The sequence below is a fragment of the Nipponia nippon genome, unplaced genomic scaffold, assembly GCF_047370975.1.
Source record: "Nipponia nippon isolate SJK-2023a ecotype South Korea unplaced genomic scaffold, ASM4737097v1 scaffold_4, whole genome shotgun sequence".
NCBI lineage: Eukaryota > Metazoa > Chordata > Aves > Pelecaniformes > Threskiornithidae > Nipponia > Nipponia nippon.
In genome coordinates, this window is record NW_028262358.1 from 125,662,629 (window position 1) to 125,684,234 (window position 21,606).

The 21,606-nt window shown below is 50.1% G+C and overlaps 1 protein-coding gene and 1 long non-coding RNA gene across 6 annotated transcripts; one reads left to right on the plus strand and one right to left on the minus strand.

The window, feature by feature from the left end:
* Positions 1–256: 256 nt before the first annotated feature.
* ESCO2 (establishment of sister chromatid cohesion N-acetyltransferase 2) lies at positions 257–21,238 on the minus strand. Of its 4 annotated transcripts, none has more exons than XM_087776741.1 (11): positions 21,188–21,238; positions 19,379–19,447; positions 16,821–17,802; positions 14,294–14,381; positions 11,353–11,413; positions 6,228–6,357; positions 4,585–4,716; positions 4,179–4,268; positions 3,579–3,722; positions 2,144–2,325; positions 257–912 (listed from the first exon to the last, which is right to left on the minus strand). In XM_087776741.1, the coding sequence occupies exons 2-11, from the start codon at positions 19,429–19,431 to the stop codon at positions 774–776; spliced, it is 2,001 nt and encodes a 666-aa protein (XP_087632867.1). In that variant the 5' UTR covers positions 19,432–19,447; positions 21,188–21,238; the 3' UTR covers positions 257–773. The 4 variants fall into 4 exon arrangements, with proteins under 4 accessions (XP_087632867.1, XP_087632868.1, XP_087632869.1 ...); XM_087776742.1 differs by lacking the exon at positions 21,188–21,238 and adding an exon at positions 20,194–20,214; XM_087776743.1 differs by lacking the exon at positions 21,188–21,238 and adding an exon at positions 14,887–14,967 and having other exon boundaries at positions 19,379–19,461.
* Positions 12,559–15,900, plus strand: LOC148053540 (uncharacterized). Of its 2 annotated transcripts, XR_015708799.1 has the most exons (3): positions 12,559–12,828; positions 14,418–14,734; positions 14,927–15,900. It is a non-coding gene; the product is annotated as an uncharacterized LOC148053540 (long non-coding RNA). The 2 variants fall into 2 exon arrangements; XR_015708798.1 differs by having other exon boundaries at positions 14,418–15,900.
* Positions 21,239–21,606: the final 368 nt, after the last annotated feature.

Sequence of the window (21,606 nt, forward strand, 5' to 3'; positions counted from 1 at the left end):
ACTCGATGATCTTAAGGGTCTTTTCCAACCTTAACGATTCTGTGATTGTGTGAAAAAAGCCAGTCCTTTGGGGATTTATTAAAGAAAACCCTGCTGGGTGGGGAAATTCCTGCCCTCCGCTGGGTGGAGGCAAAGATGTTACAACAAATCCTTGTCCTGCTCCCCCTCGCAACCCCTGCTCCCTTCTCCAAACTCCTCAGAGGAGGAGAGGGTTGGAAGCATTCCCGCATCTCTTCCGCGCACAGGAACAAGCTGGTGCAGCAGCATTTCACGTGTTTTATTGAGCGGGCAGCTCCCGCCAGAGCTTCCCCTGCAGCACAGCACCCCGAGGCACCCAGGCGCTGTGCGAGTCGGTTGTTTTAAGACACCGCATGCTCCATGCAGAAATTTAGCGACTGCTTGTGCTAAAGGCTCCTACCCTGCCTTTTATAGCACACACGCTGCGGAGAACTCAGTTACACACCCACGCACCCGGCAGAGAACAGCCATCTTTATATTAATTAAACCTTTGAAAGAAATTAAGTTACTCGCAATAAAATTCACTTTCAGACGAAACAAACCTACCTGCAGCCCACGCGAGGTTCCGCGGCGCGCACGAAAACACAACGCAACCCTGCGCACAAAGTGACGCCTTCTCCCCGCCACTCGCTCGCAAGGGGAGGAAGAACAAGCGTTCGGCAGGAAAACAGCGTTTAGCCAGCTAACGACGTGTTCGTTTAAACATCGCGGTATTTCAGACGATTTAAACAAACCTCCGCTCGTCGCAAGCCGAATCAGTTGTTATAAATGAAGTTGTAAACGAGGAAGTTGGGGGTCTGGCAGTATCGCGTTGCGAACAGCTTGCCGTCCGGCGTCGGGTCGGAGAAGGCGATTTCGTCGGTGCCGAGGTGGGCGCCGTACATGAAGGTGCTCCTGAAAGAGAGAGGGGAGCTATCGGCGCACTGCGCCCAGCCGGCCGCTTTATCCCACCCCGAAAACACGCCGCGGGGGTGTCCCCCCACCAGCCCGCCTCGGCGAGGAGCCGTCGTTTCTTCTGTCGCTTTGCTTTCAAACCAGAGAAGACGCGAGATGCGTTCGCCCGTTCGGGATTCCGGCGTAATCAGGAACCAGGAGGCATTTTAAAATCAGCAAGAAGGAGAATGTAAGACCAAACAGAGGCAGAACCCCCCCCCGAATACAATTTTAAGTGGAAACCTAGAGGTTTTGGTTAAATATCTTGGAGTGGTTGCTGCCACAGCAGTGCCAGGACTCTGGGTCACCTGGGTCCGGCTGGGTCGCCTGTCTGCTGGATCAGCGCTTGGATTTGGGAATCTTAAAGGTCTTTTCCAACCTAAACGATTCTATGATGATGATTTTATATAGCATAATTACATTATGATTATGGCCTGTGGGGTTGGAAGGCGTCACGGAGGTGGCACATCAAGCACTGAACCACGGGAGGAAGCGGAGATGAACCCTGGTGGATGAATTTTCGGAATACTGAGCTCCAGGTACGACCATGTCTGATTATATAAAAATATATACGTAGGTACTCATAGGCTTTATATGTCTGTATTTGATATAGTCGATATATATAGTTGATACAGTTGATATATATAGTTGATATATATATATATTTGATATATAGCAAGCAGCTACGACACAAAGACACGTGCTACCACGGGCTCATGGACCACCAAGCTCAAGGCAGTCCGTATTAAAGGACAAGGGGAAGTTTTTAAGTCTTCCAGTTTGGTCCGAGCTTAAAAAAAGCTCGGTGTTTCCTGCCTGGAAAAACTGAAGTGCTTGGGCCCATCAACTTGTCCAGTAAAAAAAAATAATATTTTTTCCCAGCAAGCAGTTTCTCATGAAAAATCCCGTCTGTGTAGCTCCGTGTTCCAGTTATACCCAGCAATTAACAGCTCAGCCCACGCTTCTCTCAGATTTTAGTAAAAGTATTATTTAAATATTAGCTATACGTAGAATATCTGTCCACTTGATATCGCTCCGCTATGAAGTGGGGATTTCAGACTTGCTTAATGATACAAATTTATCCCTTAAATTCTTTCTAAACACTTTTTGCTGCGATCGTGGGTTTCCCCCCCGCCAAGGAGAAACCCCAGCTGGGATCCCAGCTCCCCGCTGCCCTCTGGTCGCTCCCTACCTGACCACGTCCACCATCCGACGGGCGATGCCCTTCCTGCGCCTCAGGCCGAACACCCAGATCCTGCTGACACCGCAGACGGCGGGTTCCGGCTCGGTGGAGCAGCGCCAAGCCCGGTGGTGCTGCAGGGCGTCCTGGTCGGGGGATGGAGTGGGTCCCGGCTCAGACAGCACCCGGAAAGCCTGCGGGGATGAGGAGAGGCAGCAGACTGCTCCTTCCCGACAGGACACAGAGCCACGGAGCTTCCCGTGCGCCCAGCCTCGCCGGCTCTCACAGGGCAGACCACCACATAAACCATAGAATCACAGAACTGTTAAAGTTGGAAAAGACCTTTAAGATCATAGAGTCCAACCATTAACCCAGCGCTGCCAAGCCCACCACTAAACCATGTCCCTCAGCACCACATCTCCCCGGCTTTTAAATCTCCCCAGGGATGGGGACTCAGCCCCTGCCCTGGGCAGCCTGGGCCAGGGCCTGACAGCCCTTTGGGGGAAGGAGTTTTCCCTAATATCCAACCTAACCCTGCCCTGGCGCAGCTTGAGGCCGTTCCCTCTCGTCCCATCGCTTGTTCCTGGGGAGAAGAGACCGACCCCCCCGGCTCCAGCCTCCTTTCAGGCCGTTGCAGAGAGCGATGAGGGCTCCCCTCAGCCTCCTCTTCTCCAGGCTGAGCCCCCCCAGCTCCCCCAGCCGCTCCTCCCCAGCCTTGGGCTCCAGCCCCTGCCCCAGCCTCGCTGCCCTGCTCTGGCCACGCTCCAGCCCCTCCATGGCCGCCTTGGGGTGAGGGGCCCAGCGCTGAGCACAGCATTCGAGGGGCGGCCTCCCCAGTGCCCAGCACAGGGGGACCATCCCTGCCCTGCTCCTGCTGGCCACACCGTTCCTGACACAAGCCAGGGTGCCACTGGCCCTCTTGGCCACCTGGGCACACTGCTGGCTCATGTTCAGCGGCTGTCGACCAGCACCCCCAGGCCCTTTCCCGCCGGGCAGCTCCCAGCCGCTCCTCCCCACGCCTGCAGCGGTGCCTGGGGTTGCTGTGCCCCCAGTGCAGGACCCGGCCCTGAGCCTTGCTGACCCTCACCCAGTGCCTGGGCCCATCGACCCAGCCTGGCCAGGGCCCTCTGCAGAGCCTCCCTGCCCCCCAGCAGATCAACGCTCCCACACCAGCTCAGACAGAAGCTCGCTGCAGCCCCAGCCGTGCAAACTCAGCTACCTCCTGCCAGGGACATCTCACCCTGACATAAGCAGAAGCTTACCCTTAATTTCTTTTCTTCTGTTGTTTTTTTTTGGGTGGGTTGGTTGGTTGGTTGTTTTTTATTTCCTTAGTTTTATTTTCCCCCCTCCTGTGCTAAGCCGGGATTTCCAATACACAGGCCTACTCAAACAGCCCAATTCTTAGCCTGCAATTTCACCCCTTCCCCACGCAATTAATAACACATACCTGCTTGATTGATTCAGCCACCAAGCACCCAACAACCATCTTCTCGTTGGACACAAACAAGTATATTTTAGTCTTGGCTGGGCAGCTCAAAGAAACTTGTTTAAATCCCAGTTCATTATCTACAATTTCTCGCACATCTTCTGCCTAAGAAAACAAAATCAGAGAGAGGTGGGGTTAGGAACGAACAGACGCGTTCTCTGGCACGAAAGCTGTCAGGAAGGGGACTCGTTCCCCCAAATTAGCCAGTGCTTCCACACGATCAGGCTCTGACTGTGGAGAGAACATTAAAGAACGGGCTCTCGCTCCTGTCTTCATCCCTCTGCGCCTCTCGCAGAGCGCACCTGCCTCTCAGCCCAGTCCTTGGGAGGGAAAGGGTCGGGTTATGTTGGTCGTTTAAGAGCTCCAGCGCAGGGAGCGGGGTTAGGATGTGTCAGGGCGGGTGCCCACAGCGACCCCGACTGCGGCCGCAGCCCCGCGCAGCTCTCCTGTTCGCCCCGCGCACTGGCAAGCGGCGTACGGTCCCACACTGAGGTCGTTCCGGGAGCTGAGCCAGCGGAAAGCTAATCCACAACATAAACCCCAAAATAAACAAACACGTACCTTCTTGACGGCATATTTCGGGTCATTTGGAAGAATCAGGACAATTTTCCCATCCCAGAACTCTGCCACAACCCGTTCTTTCTTCCAACCCTGCCGCAGAGGGGGGGAAAAAAAACCCAAACAAACAAGTTAGCGGAATAGCAAGAGCGAGGAAGTGATTCAGTGCAGACTCTGGCAGACAAAGCTGTAACCCGAACTGCTTCGGCTTTCAGGAATAAAGTCAAGTCTCATTCATCAAACTGATGAAAGCAGACATTTGCTGGAACGGCCTAACTTAGACTTTAACCTCCCCTCTGGAGGACCAAACATCTGCCTGCGGCCGTCTCGATTTGGTACCTGGATATCGCGCGCCGCTTCCCCCCCACCGTCGTCTTCAGCTGAGCTGTGAGCGCAGCCGTCGCCTTACCACGTATCTGAGGCCCTCGAGGAATCTCTCGTGGTGCTGGATGTGCTGGGCTTCATCCTCCGGGCTAGCGGCCGTGTAGATCATGCCGCAGGACTTGCAAACTATGGCACCAAAATGCTTCTGACCGGCATCCTAGTGAGAAACAGAGCCAGCTAAGCACTCTGAAGCGGTTCAAAACCACGTTCGGTTTAAGGAATGAGGTTGAGAATTACTTCTAGTAATAATCATCAGAGATTCAAGTATGTGTTTTCATTTGAATTTGTGAAGAGGAGGACAAGGTTTTGCTTATTTGTAGAATATTCGGAACTACACAGCATAAATTATCCGGGGAAGGCAATGAACGCGTTATTTGGAACGAGGCTTGAAATGGATCGGCAACATCCTCACCGAGGCAACAGTGTAAAAGAGCACCACAAAAAAACAAAGGAAAACTCCATATCGTCTTTTCATCAGTCACCTAAAAATAACCTAATTTTTATCTCCGTCGGTACACAGGGAGGGGAAGAGAAGGAACCGAACGCCAGTTGTCCAAGCACACAGCAGATCGCTCTCTATGCGGTGAGGGGGAGTGAAGCCTGGCTTCTAAGGGCTCATCTTAATTCCCTGCGCTGGCTGCTCCTGCAGCAGCCCCTTTCCCTTCCCCGCGTCCCAGTCTGGGCTTCCCCTCGTGCCGCAGCACCCACAGCCTGTCCCTCGTGGGCCCGGCTGCGAGAGACGCGGCCGCGCTGGGCCAGGCAGGGCTGGAGCTGCTGGCTCGCCAGCCAGCCGTCTTCAGGGCAGCGATGGTTTTATCCCTTCCACAGGGACCAGCTTCCAAAACACTTAAAAATTTATATCGGTGAGGTCTCAAAGCTGACAGAAATCATCCAAACGACTCAAAAAGGGTGCTAGAAAGGGCAGGTCAGCAGACAAGAACGATCACATAAGCGCTGCTCTCTCAGGAAACAGGCTTGAAAAAGTCTGCATGTCACCAAGCGAGAATAAATGGTTTACTAAAAAATTACTCATCGCTAAGGGCGTATTTTCTGGAACCACGTACGCGTGATGGCTACACAACACGCGAGCCTCAGAAACACCACTTGGCCTCCTCCTGCTCCAAAATTGGTACTCCACGCTGAAGGGCAACGGCAGGAAGGCAGGCGTGGAGCGCCCGGAGAGGCACCCCCTCGTTAGCGGAGCGAGCTCCATGCGGGCTCGGCTCTCGGTCGCACGTTCCTGCTCCCTGGCTGACGTTTGCCGCTGCGGTTGCAGTGCTGTGCTGACTCTGCTCGCGCAGCGGGCCAGGACGCCGTGGGAAAGGAAAATTATCCAGCCAAATTCACTCCTATAGCATCCATACAGGCTCGGCTGAGTTTCCTTTTGGGTTTTTTTTTAACATTACGTTCCATAAATCTCTTTTGAATTCTAAAACATAATAAAGCGCTAGTCCCAGGGAGACCATAACAACCTATTTCCTAGCTACTACCCTGTCCTCATCTAGCGCTAAGCGTGTTAATCTCTGCCTCGTTACGCTCGTTGCAGCGTGGCTGGTTTGAGGTTTACACGTAAGGAAACCTACTTATCGGTTAGCCTCAAGACATATTTCTCGTTTCCTCAGCACCAGGCCACCCCGAGGACCCAGCACGCCCCGAGGGGAACCTTACAATGATCATCTGATCCCGGGAACGCTTGCACAGCTCTTTCGCCTTCTTGCTTTTCTGCGAGGCGTGAGATGTTTTTGCAGGTGGGCTGGACCCAAACGGAGAAGTCAGTTCATCCAGCGTAGCCTGCGTCCTGAAAATCATTTCAGAGAGGTGAAAATTAGGCACCGCAGACAAAAGTGAACATGACGCGTCGCGTAGTGACTCTTATTACAGACCGCCCCAAGCTAGGCCAGGTACAGCAAAGCTTGTGACAGCTGTGGTGGCAGCTCCTCTGGTGGAGGGAGGGAAGGAAGAGCCGCAATTGCATCAGAAGTTAAATAACGCTTGATTAAACACCTCTCCCACTTCCACAGCCATCCCCTTTCCAGGATACTGGAAATTCAGCAGCTCCTTGAACAGTCAAAGGGATACACAACAAACTGAGAAGCAGAGGGCCAGGTCCGTGACGTATGGAAACCGCAGGGGAAGAAATAGGTGCCCAAATCCAGCAGCTCCCTCCCCAAACCGCTGCTCACGTGCATCGAGACATCCAAAACGCTCCCCCGCAGGCTCCGAGTTGCATGGCAGCAAGCTGCTCGGCTCCGGCAATCTCGTACCCGAGGCTAACTGGGATCCACAAAACCCAAAGTCTCCCATAAACAGTGCCCCAGACACGCTCCTAACTCGTTTAATTTGGGCATAAAATCACAGCTATGATCACACGCCTACGCCTGCCCTCCGACGGGCTGAGGAGCCCTGCAGGTTTGTGAAGTCCCCAGCGGATCGGAGGGCGCAGGGAGATGAATGCGGGGAGATGCGGCTACGGATTTGGTTGACAGCCGCCTCAACATGAGCCAGCAGTGTGCCCAGGTGGCCAAGGGGGCCAGTGGCATCCTGGCTTGTGCCAGGACTAGTGTGGCCAGCAGGAGCAGGGAGGTGATAGTGCCCCTGTACTCGGCACTGGTGAGGCCGCACCTCAAGTACCGTGTTTAGTTTTGGGCCCCTCACTACAAGGACATCAAGGTGCTGGAGCATGGCCAGAGAAGGGCAATGGAGTTGGTGAAGGGTCTGGAGCACAAGTCTTATGAGGAGCAGCTGGGGGAGCTGGGGGTGCTCAGCCTGAAGAAGAGAAGGCTGAGGGGAGCCCTCATGGCTCTCTGCAACTGCCTGAAAGGAGGCTGGAGCCGGGGGGGTCGGTCTCTTCTCCCCAGGAACAAGCGATGGGACGAGAGGGAACGGCCTCAAGCTGCGCCAGGGCAGGGTTAGGTTGGATATTAGGGAAAACTCCTTCCCCCAAAGGGCTGTCAGGCCCTGGCCCAGGCTGCCCGGGGCAGGGGCTGAGTCTCCGTCCCTGGAGGTATTTAAAGAACGGATAGATGTGGTGCTCGAGGACATGGTATAGATGGACTTGGCAGTGCTGGGTTAACGGTTGGACTCGATGATCTTCAGGGTCCTTTCCAACCTTGACGATTCTATGATTCTGTGGACGTCTGGGAACAGCAGCGCAGCTGGCAGAGGGAGCACGCACCTCGCCGTGGCACTGTCCTGGTTTCAGCTGGGATAGAGTTAGTTTTCTTCTTAGCAGCTGGTAGAGTGCTGTGTTTTGGATTCAGGATGAGAATAATGTGATAACACACTGACGGTTTGGTTGTTGCTGAGGAGAGCTTACACCAGTCACGGACTTTTCAGCTTCCCCTGCTCTGCCCGGTGCACAAGGAGCTGGGAGGGGGCACAGCCGGGGGGGCCGACCCAGGCTGGCCCAAGGGCTATGCCATACCATAGGGCGTCATGCCCAGTATAGGAACTGGGGGAAGAAGAAGGAAGGGGGGGATGTTCGGAGCGATGGCGTTTGTCTTCCCAAGTCACCGTTACGCGTGATGGAGCCCTGCATTCCTGGGGATGGCTGAGCACCCGCCTGCCCATGGGAAGGAGGGAATGAATTCCTTGCTTTGCTTTGCTTGTGCATGCGGCTTTTGCTTTACCTATTAAACTGTTTTTATCTCAACACATGAGTTTTCTCACTTTTACTCTTCCGATTCTCTCCCCCATCCCACCGGGGGGGAGCGAGCGAGCGGCTGGGTGGTGCATAGTGGCTGGCTGGGGTTAAACCACGACAGGCACCACGCTGCAACCCACCGTACCACAGCTTGGTCCGAGCAGCTGGGGGATCCGTGCCGGACTGCTGGACAGCGCGATACACGGCGAGGACAAGGGTCTGACCCTGCCAGACCCAGCAGCGTCATCCGAAATCATCTTACAAAGCTTCAAGCGTTCCCATTTTGTGAGGAAAGCCGACTAGAGAGCGCACACCACGTCAGCACTGCTCTCCCCTCAAGGGGGAAAAAAAGGAAGAAAGGGAAAAAATCAAACTCCGAGAACCTACAACGCATTTCATCTAGGTTTTGATCAAGGCGTACGAGAACTCGGGACGAGGTTTTGGCCGAGCCCCACCACAGCTTGGTCTCAAGCCCACGCTCCCTCTGCCCCTGGGGTCCCCAGGCCGCTGCCCCACGCAGGGGCTGCTCCACGCAGCGGCTGCTCCGCCACCCCAGGTCCCAGCCCCTCAGGCCAACACCACCCTGAGACCAGGGGATCGGCAGCATCTCGGGGAAAAAAAACCCCGGGTGCTGGGGCTGAGCTCTCCTCTGCCATCTAGCAGGGACAGCTTCCCAAAGAGGGAATATTCGGATCCAGACAGGAGGAATTTTTAAGTTTACAGCATGGGCTTCAGCTCTGGGGAGGCATAGTGTTAGGGGCGTTAAAAATCGCACAGGTTTCCTGACCTACCTTTAGACTTCTGTACGTAAAGTGGCCTTTCTTAAGCAACCTTGGAGCGGGAAATTGTAACCGTTGTGCAGTGAACCTTAACATGGAACTAATTTAGAGAGACACTAAACCATTTTATAGATTTGGATACTACGGAGAATTTCCAAAGCAGAGACTTCATGTAGGAAAAGCTTGTGCTCATCAGCTTCCCAAGAGACGACTGCAAATCCAAGACTGATTTTCAGTTAATCACAAACACCAGGATTTCCACATATTCCAGGGTTCCACTTGCACCACGGAAGGCATTTGAAAAGCCACATGAGGAAGCAAAGCAAATATTGCAATCAGATCTCGCTTTCAACACTTCCGTGGCAGAGGACTACAGTAGCGCAACAAGGCTCGGAAGGTTTATTTTGGCTCTTTTCGGAGCAACTTTAAGTGTTTTTGGGGTTGTTTTTTTTAATGGTCACAACAAACTCAGCTCAGAAGGCTTTTATTGTCAACAAAACGTATCAAGAAGTTGATTCAACATGGGAGAGGGAGTAGTAGCTGTGGTTCTTGCATGGGAAAACAAGTCTTTTCCCACTAGAGGTCTATGAGTACGACAGCAAATTAATTGCAGAAATAAGCTAATCAGAAGCACAGACACCAGGGAGGACAACGACACCTTACGAGTAAAGAGTCCTAGCGCTTGATAAAGTAATTTATCAAGATCGTGCTTTTTACAGAATCAAAAAGCAAGCTTCACATGCTTGCGCCTCATTTCCATCACACCGAATGATCCTTTTCACCCATTTTTATTCCAACTTCTGTCTTGTCTTCGGCACCTCGATCAGCGTGCTGAGCACGCTGCTGCCTGATGCTGCTTATCAAAATTTCTCAGGTTAAAAAAAAAAAAAAAAAAAAGCACGATACAAAACACACCTGACCAGTGCAGTTCCCGATCTTTGCACTTCAGGTGATTTCTGGAGAGGAGACAGATGCTTCTCGGGGCGCTAAGGGTGAAGATGTTGGGCAACGTTAGCCACGGCGCTGTAATATTTACAAAAGCAGATCGCAGGAAGAGTTACTATGGAAAAACAAGGAACCTGATGGGAGAAATGAGTTGGATGCTAAATTTAAAGAGCGCGGGTATCCTGCAACACCAGCCCGAGGTAAAGGAGCCTCCTGAAATCTTGAGCTCCGTACGGCTTTAAGAAGCCAGCGCCTTCCCAAAAAGTGAGTCATTTCAACGGTTTAAAAATTAATACTGTCGGTTTAACTGGTAAAGGAGATGGAGTGTGACAGAGACAGAGAAGCTGGCAGCTCCTGCAAGAGCCACAGACTGGCCTGCGCAGCGCCGCTGACCTGCCCCGTCAGCCTTTCCAGCGTTACTCAACGAGGGGCCCCCAGTTTAACTGGCCCGGCCGAGGCGGATTTTCACACACCGTAGCCGATGTACACAAACATAGCTCAAAAATGTTACTTGCAACACAGAATCGGTTCGAGCACGGCGAGAACGCCCACGCCAGAGGCATCGCCGCCCTATGGGGTGGCAATGGAGGTGTAGTAAACTCATCAACACCTACGTTTGCTGCCTACAGCACAGACTTAAACGTATATACAGACACCCACGCCATTTATTGGGCTCTAGGGAGGGGCAGCAGTGCCTCCCTGCTCGTTGTGTGGCCAGCGGGCAGCGTTACACCGTGCCGCTGCGCTTGCCAAACGGTCCGAGGAAAGACGATTTGTTTTGACAGCTCTGGTATCTCAAAATTACCTCTGGTAACTCCAAATTCACAGTCAGCGCTGTCGAGGGTCGGCGCAGGTCCCTGCCGAGCCCCAGTATGTAAAGACCGAAAGTTACTGCTCCTTAGGGACACTCCAGGTAGACAGAGGACGCACAAAAGCAGTATAAATAAATACAAACCCCTCTACGTGGCTCCACCACCACCAAGGCTGTGCCATTCTTGGCGATGAATATCTCCTGCAACAGCCCGCCTTCTTCTAATGATTTTATCACTTGCAACAGCCAAGAGAAAAACCAGTATTTCCTTTTGAGTTCAAAAAGTAAAGCCCATCAGCTCAATAATATGTCCAAATTCACAAGTAAAACGTACTACAGGCAGTAAGCAAACGTGCATTTCCTTATTCACAGGCTAGAATCCCCCTAAACCAATGCGAATTAAATCGTTCACCTTCTCTTTAAAAAAAAAAACACCGAAACCCACACACAAGCAAACTCAAAACACCCTCAGACTCCCAAACTGCACAAGGATTGGGAGAAAGCCAAGCTGTTGTTTTTAGCACTAGTATAATTTAAAAAAAAAAAGAAAAAAAAAATATTCTGCAGATATGATGCTTCTGATCATTCTGGGCGACTTCGCAAAGATTAACTTACCTTTTCTTGCTGGCAGGGGGTGCACTGAATATGGGGTAGACAACGGCATTTGAAGGAGATGCTGGAAAAGACGAGCAAAGTTACTGTGGTTTAGAATCCTTTTCAGTTGCCGAACACATCGATAGAGAGAAACAGAAATTCAAACACTGATGAGAACTCAAAAATGACATGCAAGGGTGAAACTGAACTCTATAGACAAGTGCTTCTAAGAGTACGGGGTTGACGCTGCAGGATATAAAGGTTACGTCCAGGCGTGGTACCCAGCATTAATCACCTTCAATCCACGTCAGGACACTGATCAGGCTGTCGGGTGCTTTCCCTTCTCACATTGGAATGATGAAGAACTATATAAAGCAGAAATTTCTGCTGCAGTAGGTTAGCGTTTCCTTGGCTATTAATTAAGAGTGTTAATCAAGCAGAGGTCTCTCCGTTTTCCAGTATTTTGGCTAAGGCAGCCCGAACCCACAGCTTCTTCATCCCAGAGAAGCTGGGAAATGACGGGCTCAGCACTGGGTTACAGCACACAAGCTGCAAGTTTTAGGATAACTTCACAAAGGCTTTGGTAAGTAAAACCAAGCAAATTGTTAGTTAGGAATATGTTTTCCCTCTAGTGTAAAAAGTTTAGGTACTAGACTGCTTTATGCTCTCCTATTTTGGCTGCATTCACAAATAGACAGAGACTTTGTAGGAATTCCAGAAACATCGTCAAGCACAGAAGCATAAAAATGGCCCTAACAGCCTCCAAAAACCATAGCGTGAAGATGAACCCGTTGTTTCTAGGGAACAGGACACAATAAAAAAAAGTCTCTTGTTAAAATCAATAGTGGAAAAAGATCGTGAGGAGTCATGAAGACGACACTAATAACCAATAAAAAGCCTACGGCTTCCTAGAAATGCAGGATCTTGGAGGGCCAAGACACTTCTCGGGAGAGGGGCCCCAGCAGGCAAATAACGTTAGGCAATTTTTGGGAACGCGATGGCAACAGCTTTATAAACAGGTGGAAAACACAGTAAGAGGAGTCTTTTATCCAGAGCTGGAGGCGGCAGGAGAAGCGGCTGGCAGCGGGGAGCACGGCACTGCTCGGAACAGGGGAGGCAGAGCGGAGAAAGGGTGACCTTCAAGAAAACAGACTTCCCAAAGTTCCAAAAGCGGATAAATAAGCTCCCACGGGAAGCAAGAGTAAAGGGGAGGGGTGGGGAGAAAGCTCAGGAGTGCTGGTGATTTCTTCGAGAAACAGATTAAGACCAGATGTGCCAGAAAGAAGGGGAGTAGGAGACAAACACGGCTGAAGCATGACTTCTTCTCTCACTGGAAACTCGAGGAATCCCACTGGGAATAGAAATCAGGGGGAAGCAGAGCAGCAACACAAAGGCCTGAAAGCAGAAACGCCAAAGTGCAAAACGAGCTCTACCTGGGAAGGTCCCCGTGCCGGGAAAGCAGCCTGTGACAGCAGGGGGAAAACCCAGGAGCTGCAGGTACCGAAAGAGGGGGAAACGCTAGAACCAGATGACAAAACCTTTACTGCCTTTTTATTTCAGCCATCGATAAAAGAATTAGTTGTGACGAGATCGTTAGCACAATTAAGACACAAAGGAGAGAGGAACTTCCACAGCTGGGGAAAGATGTAAAGAGAACTCTCGGCTAAATTAGGCCTTTTCAGACCAGCAAGGACTGAATTAACCCAGGGCAGCGCAGGCTGAATAGCAAATGCTGCCTATTTTTAAAAGGGAAAAATGGAGAAACCAGGAAATTCAGATAAAATAACATGACCTCAACTTCTGCAAACATACTGGCACATCTTAGTGCATACTTGGAAGATGAGACAGCAGGTAGAGGCCAAGACATTATTTTGCCTTAATAAAATAATATTTAAGCAATATATTTTCTTTTTATTATCACTTGTTATTCCCAAGAAGAAAAATAATAAGTGTCTTAAAATGAATATATAACTTCTGAAAATTCCCTTGCGTTAGTAGGGAAATATCGTCTCTGTAAACCAACCATAAGAAAGGGGGCAAAGTTGACTCAGGGTCAAAAAAAATATCATATTCAAATAATTCTTGTTAAGAATTCACTGCCGAAACAAAAACTATAAAGTGGAGTTTCCTCGGTGACCATCAGGAGCAAACAATAATATATGCTTATAGCTTTGTAGATAACAGCTAGCGCATAGGGGCATTAAGAGTTTAATTTTAAAAGCATTCTTACATTGAAAATGGGCAGAAACAAGTTGAAATAAGGAGCAGGGGAACGGCTACACTTAAACGGGGGCAAAAGAAGAGCTGGCGGTCGAGCCTCTGGGCAGCAGCTGTGTGTAAAACACTCGGGGCAAGGGCTGCCTCCAGCCAAAGGCGTCTCGCAGACACACAGTTTCCTGTGGAAACGTAGGCGATCGCCGCGTGTGAAAGGTATTCATTAATCCCTTCCTGCTAATGAGTGCTGGCAAGGCTCTGGTGCGGTTCGGTTTGGGAGCACCGCACCAGGAAAGACATGGCTCAGTCTGGAGACAAGAAAGAAATGAAAAAGTCAGAGGCCTGAACATCAAGATTGAAAAAGGAAAGCTGAAAGGATCAGGGTAACCGTCCAGGGAGAAGAGAATGGGGAAAAAACACCTAATAATAGGATTCAAATACAGGAATTTCCCAAATCTTACTGGGAACGGGCTATGCAGTAAAGCAAAGAGGAAAGATAGGTTGGCCATCAGGATAAAACCGATTTACACACTGCTTAACGCTAAAACACATTTGTCGGGGGGACAGCAGAATCTCCATCGTTAGCGTCCAGCTTATTAAAACACGGAACGATAGGACAAGATGGGAATTCAGCAGAGTCGATCCTGCTGGGGAAAAGCAGGCAACTAAGGGGTTTTCAAAGTCTCTTCCGCCTCCTTTTCCTACAGCAACAAAAGTCACGGACCAAGCTATGTATAATCCAACTTACCGCGCTTATCCACCATACGCGGAGACTGGCTTGAAGGAATAACGCAATCGTCGGACTCACAGGCTGTCGAACCGATTTCATCAATGTCCTATAAATCAAGACAATTTTTTTTTTTTTTTTTTAGGGCAAAAAGAAAACGCTCCCGGTGATTAAGTTCTCAGACAGCAGCTACGGAATCGCATATAGCTAAGCGACCTTCCCAACGAGCACGAACCGCCGCGATGAAGTGCTACCAGCGGCGGTATTTGCCCATAACAAAACGCAGTTTTAGCAGACGGCCCGTCTCGCCGTTATTGAAGTTACACCTGAATGCCGAATTTGAAAACGTGGCTGAAAACCTTGCACCCCAGCACCAAGGAAAAAAAAAAATCACGTCCTGCGGGTTACTCGCAGCCTCAAGCAGCGTCATCGACATTTCTCCTCTGCCTGCCTTTGACTACGGTAAGACCAAGTTGTTGACAAACAATTATCATATTTTTTGATTCTCAACACCCACTTACGCCCCTGCTTTTGTTTTAGTGCGGGATGTGGGTTTGGGTTTTTTTTTTCTTTTAAGTAAATCTTAACTGTAGAGGTTTGTATCATTTCTTCACCTCCGCATTTCTGGGACTCTGCTCCGTTCTCTGCCTACAGCCGTGCATCTTCACAGCTTTTGGAAGCCTCTCGCAAACATTCTGTCAAAATGAAAGTTTGCCAACCTGATTTTTGCCTTGAGCTCTGCTCTTTTTGCATATGACGGTGTATTATTTGCCATCTCATCAGGAACGCTAGACAGTCACGAGGTAAAGCAACCGGCTGTAGCAGAACCCGAGAGGAGATCAAGGCCAAACTTGGTCTGCGTTCAGTTTGCAGTGACAAAATCACTAAGTTCCCTTTTCAAACGCTACGTGCTTCTGGTTAACCTCTCAGAAACAGTTTGCCAGCATAAAAAGCTGCCATTGCAGCAGGATCCCATGCTTTCAAGTTATTTTTTGGTTTTTGGGTTTTTTTACTGCACGTGCAAGATGAGATCGCACAAGCCAACATTTGTGTTTTATTAACGCTGCGTTGTAAAAACATATTGACAATCAAGTCGGGAATGTGAGCGAGATACTAAACCAGTGCAGGTGAACAAAGGAGGCAATAAACTGTCCTTTATTGAACCGCCACAGGAATATAAAACACATTAGCCCTATAAAAACAGCTTCCCATCTTGTTCACTGCTTCCTTTCAATGCCTAGTATAAAATACTACGGTAGTATGCCACTGGCTTTTCCTAGTTTCCTACATTTTTAGATGCCAGAATGCAACAGCAAAATATGACGTTAAGCCTAACAAAATAGCTCGCGAACCTGTTCCGAATTTGTATTTCACTGCTGCGCTCGTTCCGGTGCCGCCCTTGCCCTTCACACCTAAGCCCCGTGTTAAAAAGCAAAATCCACATCCCAAGCGAAACAATTCTCTGGCAAATCGTAAAATTAAAAGCCAGGGCTGGCAAGCATTAACTGGGTGGCAATAAGCGAGACTCATTGCAAAGTTTAACCATTCCAGCACTGCTAAACATATTTGCACAAGAATTAAATGTATGTTTAAAAAAAAAAACAAATAAAAAACCCAACAAGACAGCACTTTTCTGTCACCAGGAGTATTCACTGCTAAGGCAGCAACAGATAAAAATGGCTTATACGTCTTCAGCGATATACAAAAAGGTTACAGTTCTTCAAACGCAGACCGGCTCAAAAAAACTCATTGTTGGCTTGTTAAAGCATGAGAAGCGGGGGCTTCGTCTCGCTTCCCTGGAGAAGGGAGCCGCAGAACTAGCACACGTAGTCCCTGCTGAGAAAGTAATCGCTAAAAAGCTAACCCCGGACCAGCCCAGCGCCTGCTAGCGCCGCTTGAATTACACCAGCCGGCAACGTCTTGTGACCCAGGTGAAATCTCTAAATAAAGACACTCTAGAAACAATTTTGCTTTCTTTGTCCAATTACTTCACCGGCTGGGGAAAAACAAGAAACTCTTGAGAGGCCCCTCCTTCCCCCAGCTTTGAGCAGTAACGTTTTGAAGACAGAGGCGTTATCTAGGGAGAACGCCCACGGTGCAGGCTCACCGCCTCCCACAAAACTCAGCAAGGTCAGACTCGGCATTTGTTACATTTATTAAAACAGAAGGGGGAAGAAAAAAAAAAAAAAAGGACATTTAAAAACTTCTTTTTCAGCTTTGCCCTTTATCATAAAAAAAGAAAAAAGATAGATGTTGTCTTTTGCAAACGCATCATGCAGAAAGCTTCCCTTTCAGCTGCCGTAAATGGAATATTTCACTGCAACCACGAGGGATGCTGACAAGAATTTCCTGAAAGTTTACCATGGTTTTATGCCTTCATAAGGCAGGAATAAACCTGTGAAAGTCTTCCTCGGCAAAATCCACTAATATATCTAAATAAACACCCTATGTCCGAATAACCGGAGCGTGTGTTACTTGCAGCTTGCTCGGCAAGCTCTGCACGTGTCACCCGAACGCCGGCGCGGGTCCCGGTGACACCTCTACATACCACGTTCTCTGCGTCGCCGTCTCCCGCCGCTGCAGACCTGGAAGCGCAACCACTTTGCTGCGGAGACGTTTTTCCTTCACGTGCCGAATCGCTCTCTCGATTCGCACAGTTTGTAAAGTCCTCCCCGTTTTCGTTTTCCTTCTTCCGAGGCACAGAAATACTCCTCAGTGCACCACCCGCCTCGAGAGCTTTGTTTCTGTCGGCCGAATCGGACTTCGTAGTTGGCGGTGGTCCGGGCTGATCATTTTCTTGCAGAGATTTGGGGAGACCCTGGAGAGACTTAGCATCTACAACTGGTTTTTTAGAGTGCGATTTCTTCCTGGCAGAAAAGAACGCTGCTCCCATCTGGAGTTTCAGGGCCGGTTTAACTGTCATGCTTAGGACTCTGAAGGGTGAATCCATCTTCTTTTTAATCAGGCAGTTCACATTCTCTTTCTCCACACTGGGTTTTCCCGCTGGTAGCTCTCCCTTTGCCTTCTTAAGCGTTTTGGGGACAGTTTTGCCATGCTTGGAGTTGGTTGCGTGCTTGGTTGGCTTCGAGCTTGTATTCCTGCTCACGTTTGTCTTCTCAGTCCCGCTGGCAGCTGGGAGACTTTCATCCCTGTTCCTCTCACCCAAAGAGTGGTTCTCATTCAGTTGCTTCCTCTCAAGAGGAGTAAGGTATCGCTTTTCCTTGCTATAAAAAGACACCGCAGGCACGAGGGGCTTGTACGAGGCAGCGGTCTTCGGGGATAATTTCCCTGAGGACTCGGTCTGCACAGCTGCGGGAACGCTGGCTGCCTGAGGGGGTGAAATATCCAGCCTCCTCGACAGCACCGGCTTCACCGGGCCAGCCTCATTTTCTTTCATCTCATCACTGGAGCTCGAGGACCATTTTATTTGGGAAGCAAACCGATGATTTCTCAATTTCTGGAGCGGAGACAGACCTTCAGCAAAGCCTATCATCGCTTTTTTCACAGGAGTCTCAAAGGCTAAGGATGATCTGTAAAAATAATTACGGAGAAAAACATCACGTATACCATTGAAGCTTTTCAATTACCGTTTTACTTAAATAACACTTAATTTTCACTCAACTTAGTTGCCTGTACTGGTGCATGCCCTGGACCAAATACAAATACCAAAACATAATATACAAAGGGCCTAAGACTCTCGCCATTCTCCACATAATGATGTTTTGAAATAGCAAATCTCTTTTCCTGCCTGAACTTGTTAAAGCACCTGGGAACAAGAGTCATTCTGCTTTCTGGAACGCTGCTGACAGGATCAGCGCTATTCATGATTAAGGAGAAAAAAAAACAAACAAAACAAAACCATGTTTGATTTGTTTCAGGCCAACGCTGTCAACTCAATTTGTGCCTCTGAAAAAGCTTGTGCACCCCCCAGCCCCGAGCGTAAGACTGATAAAGCCAGGGGGGAATCGCACGCTATTTTACAGCGGTTTCTGAAAGGCACGCACTGAAATCTCACTCCGACAGCTATTTCAGAATCTGAAACCTCATCAGTAAATCACTCATAGCTTCTCAGCCTACCACCTGAAAAGAGAGAATACATTTACATGAAGGCCGCGTTCAGCCGGTCCTGGTTGTAACATATTTGGCACCTGACGCGGCGAGGCGTTTCCTCAGCGAGCATTTACACCCTATCTCAGGAATTTGTCCTTCCGAGTCAGAAAGCAAACTTCACTCTTGGTCTCCCCTCACTCCAGAAATATTTTTGTGGGGGAAGGACAGGACAAGCATGAGAAAAATCTGTTTGGCGGGTAGAGTTATGAAAGAACAAGAAACAAGCTATTCTTTTGGATTTAAAGCTCAGCTTTTTTTTTCATGGCCAGTGGCTTATCCTCCACTTTTTTTGGAAGGATTTGGGGGGGAATCTATAATTTTTTTAAGTATACATAACAAAGGAACTATTTTTCTATTAACACTAGAAGACTATTCAGATAATTTGTGCAGACCCCAGTATTTCTATACTGTGTATCAAAGTCTTTCCAAATGGGAGAGACTGAGGCTTTACCACAAAGAAATGCAAACATCGGGGGGGTTATTTCTTCAGTTTCTAAACAATCAGTTTTCCGGTTTCTCCTGGTTTTCCGACTTCCTCGGGGCTAGGTCTGTGCCTGAATGTCATGTACAGGGATATGCACTTGACAGAGGTAACTGCCAAAACAAGATACTTTAATAAAAGAAAAAAAAAAAATAATAATGCCCTAACACAAACTAACGCAACCTACTAACGTGGGCCTGCAAAGTATCTGCTCAGCGTAAGGGCTTTTTCTCATGTCTAATTCTGTGCTACGCTACAGACTGAAGATCGTTCTTAGCTTCGGTTTCCCTGTACGTTAGCTGAAATCTCTCAAGCTGCTCAGTACAACACAAAAATGAGACAAGTCACTGAATAATAAACATGGGCTGATGGTACTGAGTCTCAGAACCACCCTAATTTTTTTTCCACTTTACGTTAAAAGCGCTCAAGGATTTTAAATGTCTATTTTATTCCATGCACAGCAATTAAGGGGGTTTTATTAGGGGAAAAATAAAATCTGTGAAAAGTTAACATACCCATCGGTATGAGTAGAACTACGGCTCCTTTTCCGTGTGGTAACAGCTGCCATGTCTTCACCAGAGCACCTACAAGAATGCATTTTTAATAGCTTGAAATAGATTTCCAGTAAAAAAAACCCACAAAACTAAACAAAAACAACTTAGTAAGGAAAGAAGAGAAGGTGGGGGACTGGAAAGAACACACGGAATGGAAGCAGTTCAGGCATGACAGAGACTAGAGCAACACAGGGCTGTGTTTGAGTTGAGCGTAATCCGTAAAACAAGTGCCCACAGAGGAGATCTTCCAGGTCAAGGCCAATTCTGTCATCACGGACAAACGCATCCTAAAGTCCCTTTTCTAAAACGGAGACAGATGATTCAGAAACGAGTTTTACTTTCCATCTCTCACATTCCTCTGGCAAAGCTTGTTCCAGACCTCACCGACACGGTTCCTAGAAACCTGCCTGCTCCTGCCTATATTCACGGTCAGTTTATTCCCGGGAGGATTTCATATTGGCATTTACCTTCCAGCCAAGGCAGCTCTTTACCCAACAGAATTCTAGTTTCTCTCCCAGCTCCCTTCTTCCCAAATACCATAAACCACGCTTTTTTAGCCTTCATTAACACAGTGGCCATTTAAACCAGTTTAACACTCGACACTGTTTGTTCCATCTCTTCCCATTTGAGATAATTCTGGTACAGTATCTGCTTTTGTGTTATGTGGCGTTTCACAACTGAAACTCCAGAGTAAAGAAATATCCTGTATCCAGGAGACCGAATAATAAATATTCGTAAACTGCTAGGACACCACAAAGAATAGTTTATTCAATAACCTGCCAGCAGGGGGAAGTTCCTCCTAACCTGCCCGCGTTAACTCGTTGCTGGTTTTGGGGAGGCGGTGACTGGTGACAGCCCAGACGTGACAAGCTGTCCTCAAGCCCAGGAACACGAAGGGCGCAAGCGGTGGCAGAGGAGCGAGCCAGGAGCTGCGTAGCTGCAGCAGCAGGCGTTGTACAGCCTCAGCGCAGAGCGGCGCTGGTAGAGGGGAACTTCAAGAGGCAATGCCTTAGAGGCACAGGGCAACAAGAAACAAGCCTGGTACCTGGGGAATAAGATATCAGGTGCAGGTGGAAGGGAGAAGATAAGACAAGGAGAGGCTGTTGGTAGGAGAGCTGAGGTGCAGGTGTGGGGGGAGCAATCCTTACAACTTGCCCCAGGAACCTGAGGGTCCCATAGACAGCTCCCTGCCGGCCCCAGCCACCTGCACTCCTTCCCAAAATGTCCGTAGCCCAGCTCCCAGCCAGCCCCTCACTCCAGAAGCCCCGCACCTCAGTATCACATCAGACCTTAATCCCCCAGGCACCCTGCACCCTGCTGGGGCACCGGCCCTTACCCCAGCACCCTACACCTCCCCCACCCCCCACGACCTAACCAAAGCGCCCCACACCCCCAGAAGCCCCCTCCCCACACCTGACCCGGCACCAGGGCCTGGCCTCACGCTCCCTCCCCCCCCCCCCGCCATCACCCCGGTCCCCCCACCACCACCTGTATCGGTTCGTGGGGCCTGGTGCACCTCAGCACCGCACCAAACGCCCAGTTCGGAGCCCCACAGCCCTCACACCCCATCCCAGCACCAGGCCAGGCCCTGGGCCCAGCGACTCCCCCCTCAGCCCCACACAGGCGCCTCGGAACCGCACCAGGCCGTGACACCCGCACCCCTCCTTCCCCCTAACACAAGCCCTACGCCTCGACACGGCACCAGACCCTCACCCCCTGCCCTCCACAAGCACCTGAGCCCACTCCGAGCCCCCGGTACCGGTCCCTCACCTCAGCGCCGTCTCCACTATCAACACTCCCGCGCCTTCAAACCCGCGCGCCTTCTCCCGCCCGCTCACCCTCCTCCTTTCCATTGGCCGAACGCCGCGTCACTCACACGTCTTTCATCGCCATTGGCCAAACTACGGCGCGCCGCTTTGCACCCGCCCTACCCGTTTTCCAGCCAATCAGATGGCAGAGCTCGCCACGCCCCCAGAGAGACTCCGACTCCCAGCGTGCCTTGCGAGCGCAGAGCCGCCTCCGCGCTGGGGCGGGCGCGCGGGGGCTGATGGGAGTTGTAGTCCTGGACGCGGGGTGTTTCAGCGTAGGGAGAGGCGTTCGCAAGGGTTGAGGGGGCGGGTACGGGGCTGCCCGGCAGCGCTCCTGCTTCTAAACGGGCCGTCAGGGCCCTGCTGTGAAGAGCGTCCTCC

Bases quoted from the DNA above. Each gene is read 5' to 3' on its own strand.
- ESCO2 (XM_087776743.1), bottom strand. From the start codon at position 19,461: ATGCATTCTTGTAGGTGCTCTGGTGAAGACATGGCAGCTGTTACCACA. The intron at 14,382-14,886 runs GTGAAGAAATGA...CTTGATTTATAG, and splicing joins AGAGTCCCAGAAATGCGGAG to GACATTGATGAAATCGGTTC. The intron at 913-2,143 runs GTAGGGAGCGAC...TCTCTCTTTCAG, and splicing joins CGGATGGTGGACGTGGTCAG to GAGCACCTTCATGTACGGCG.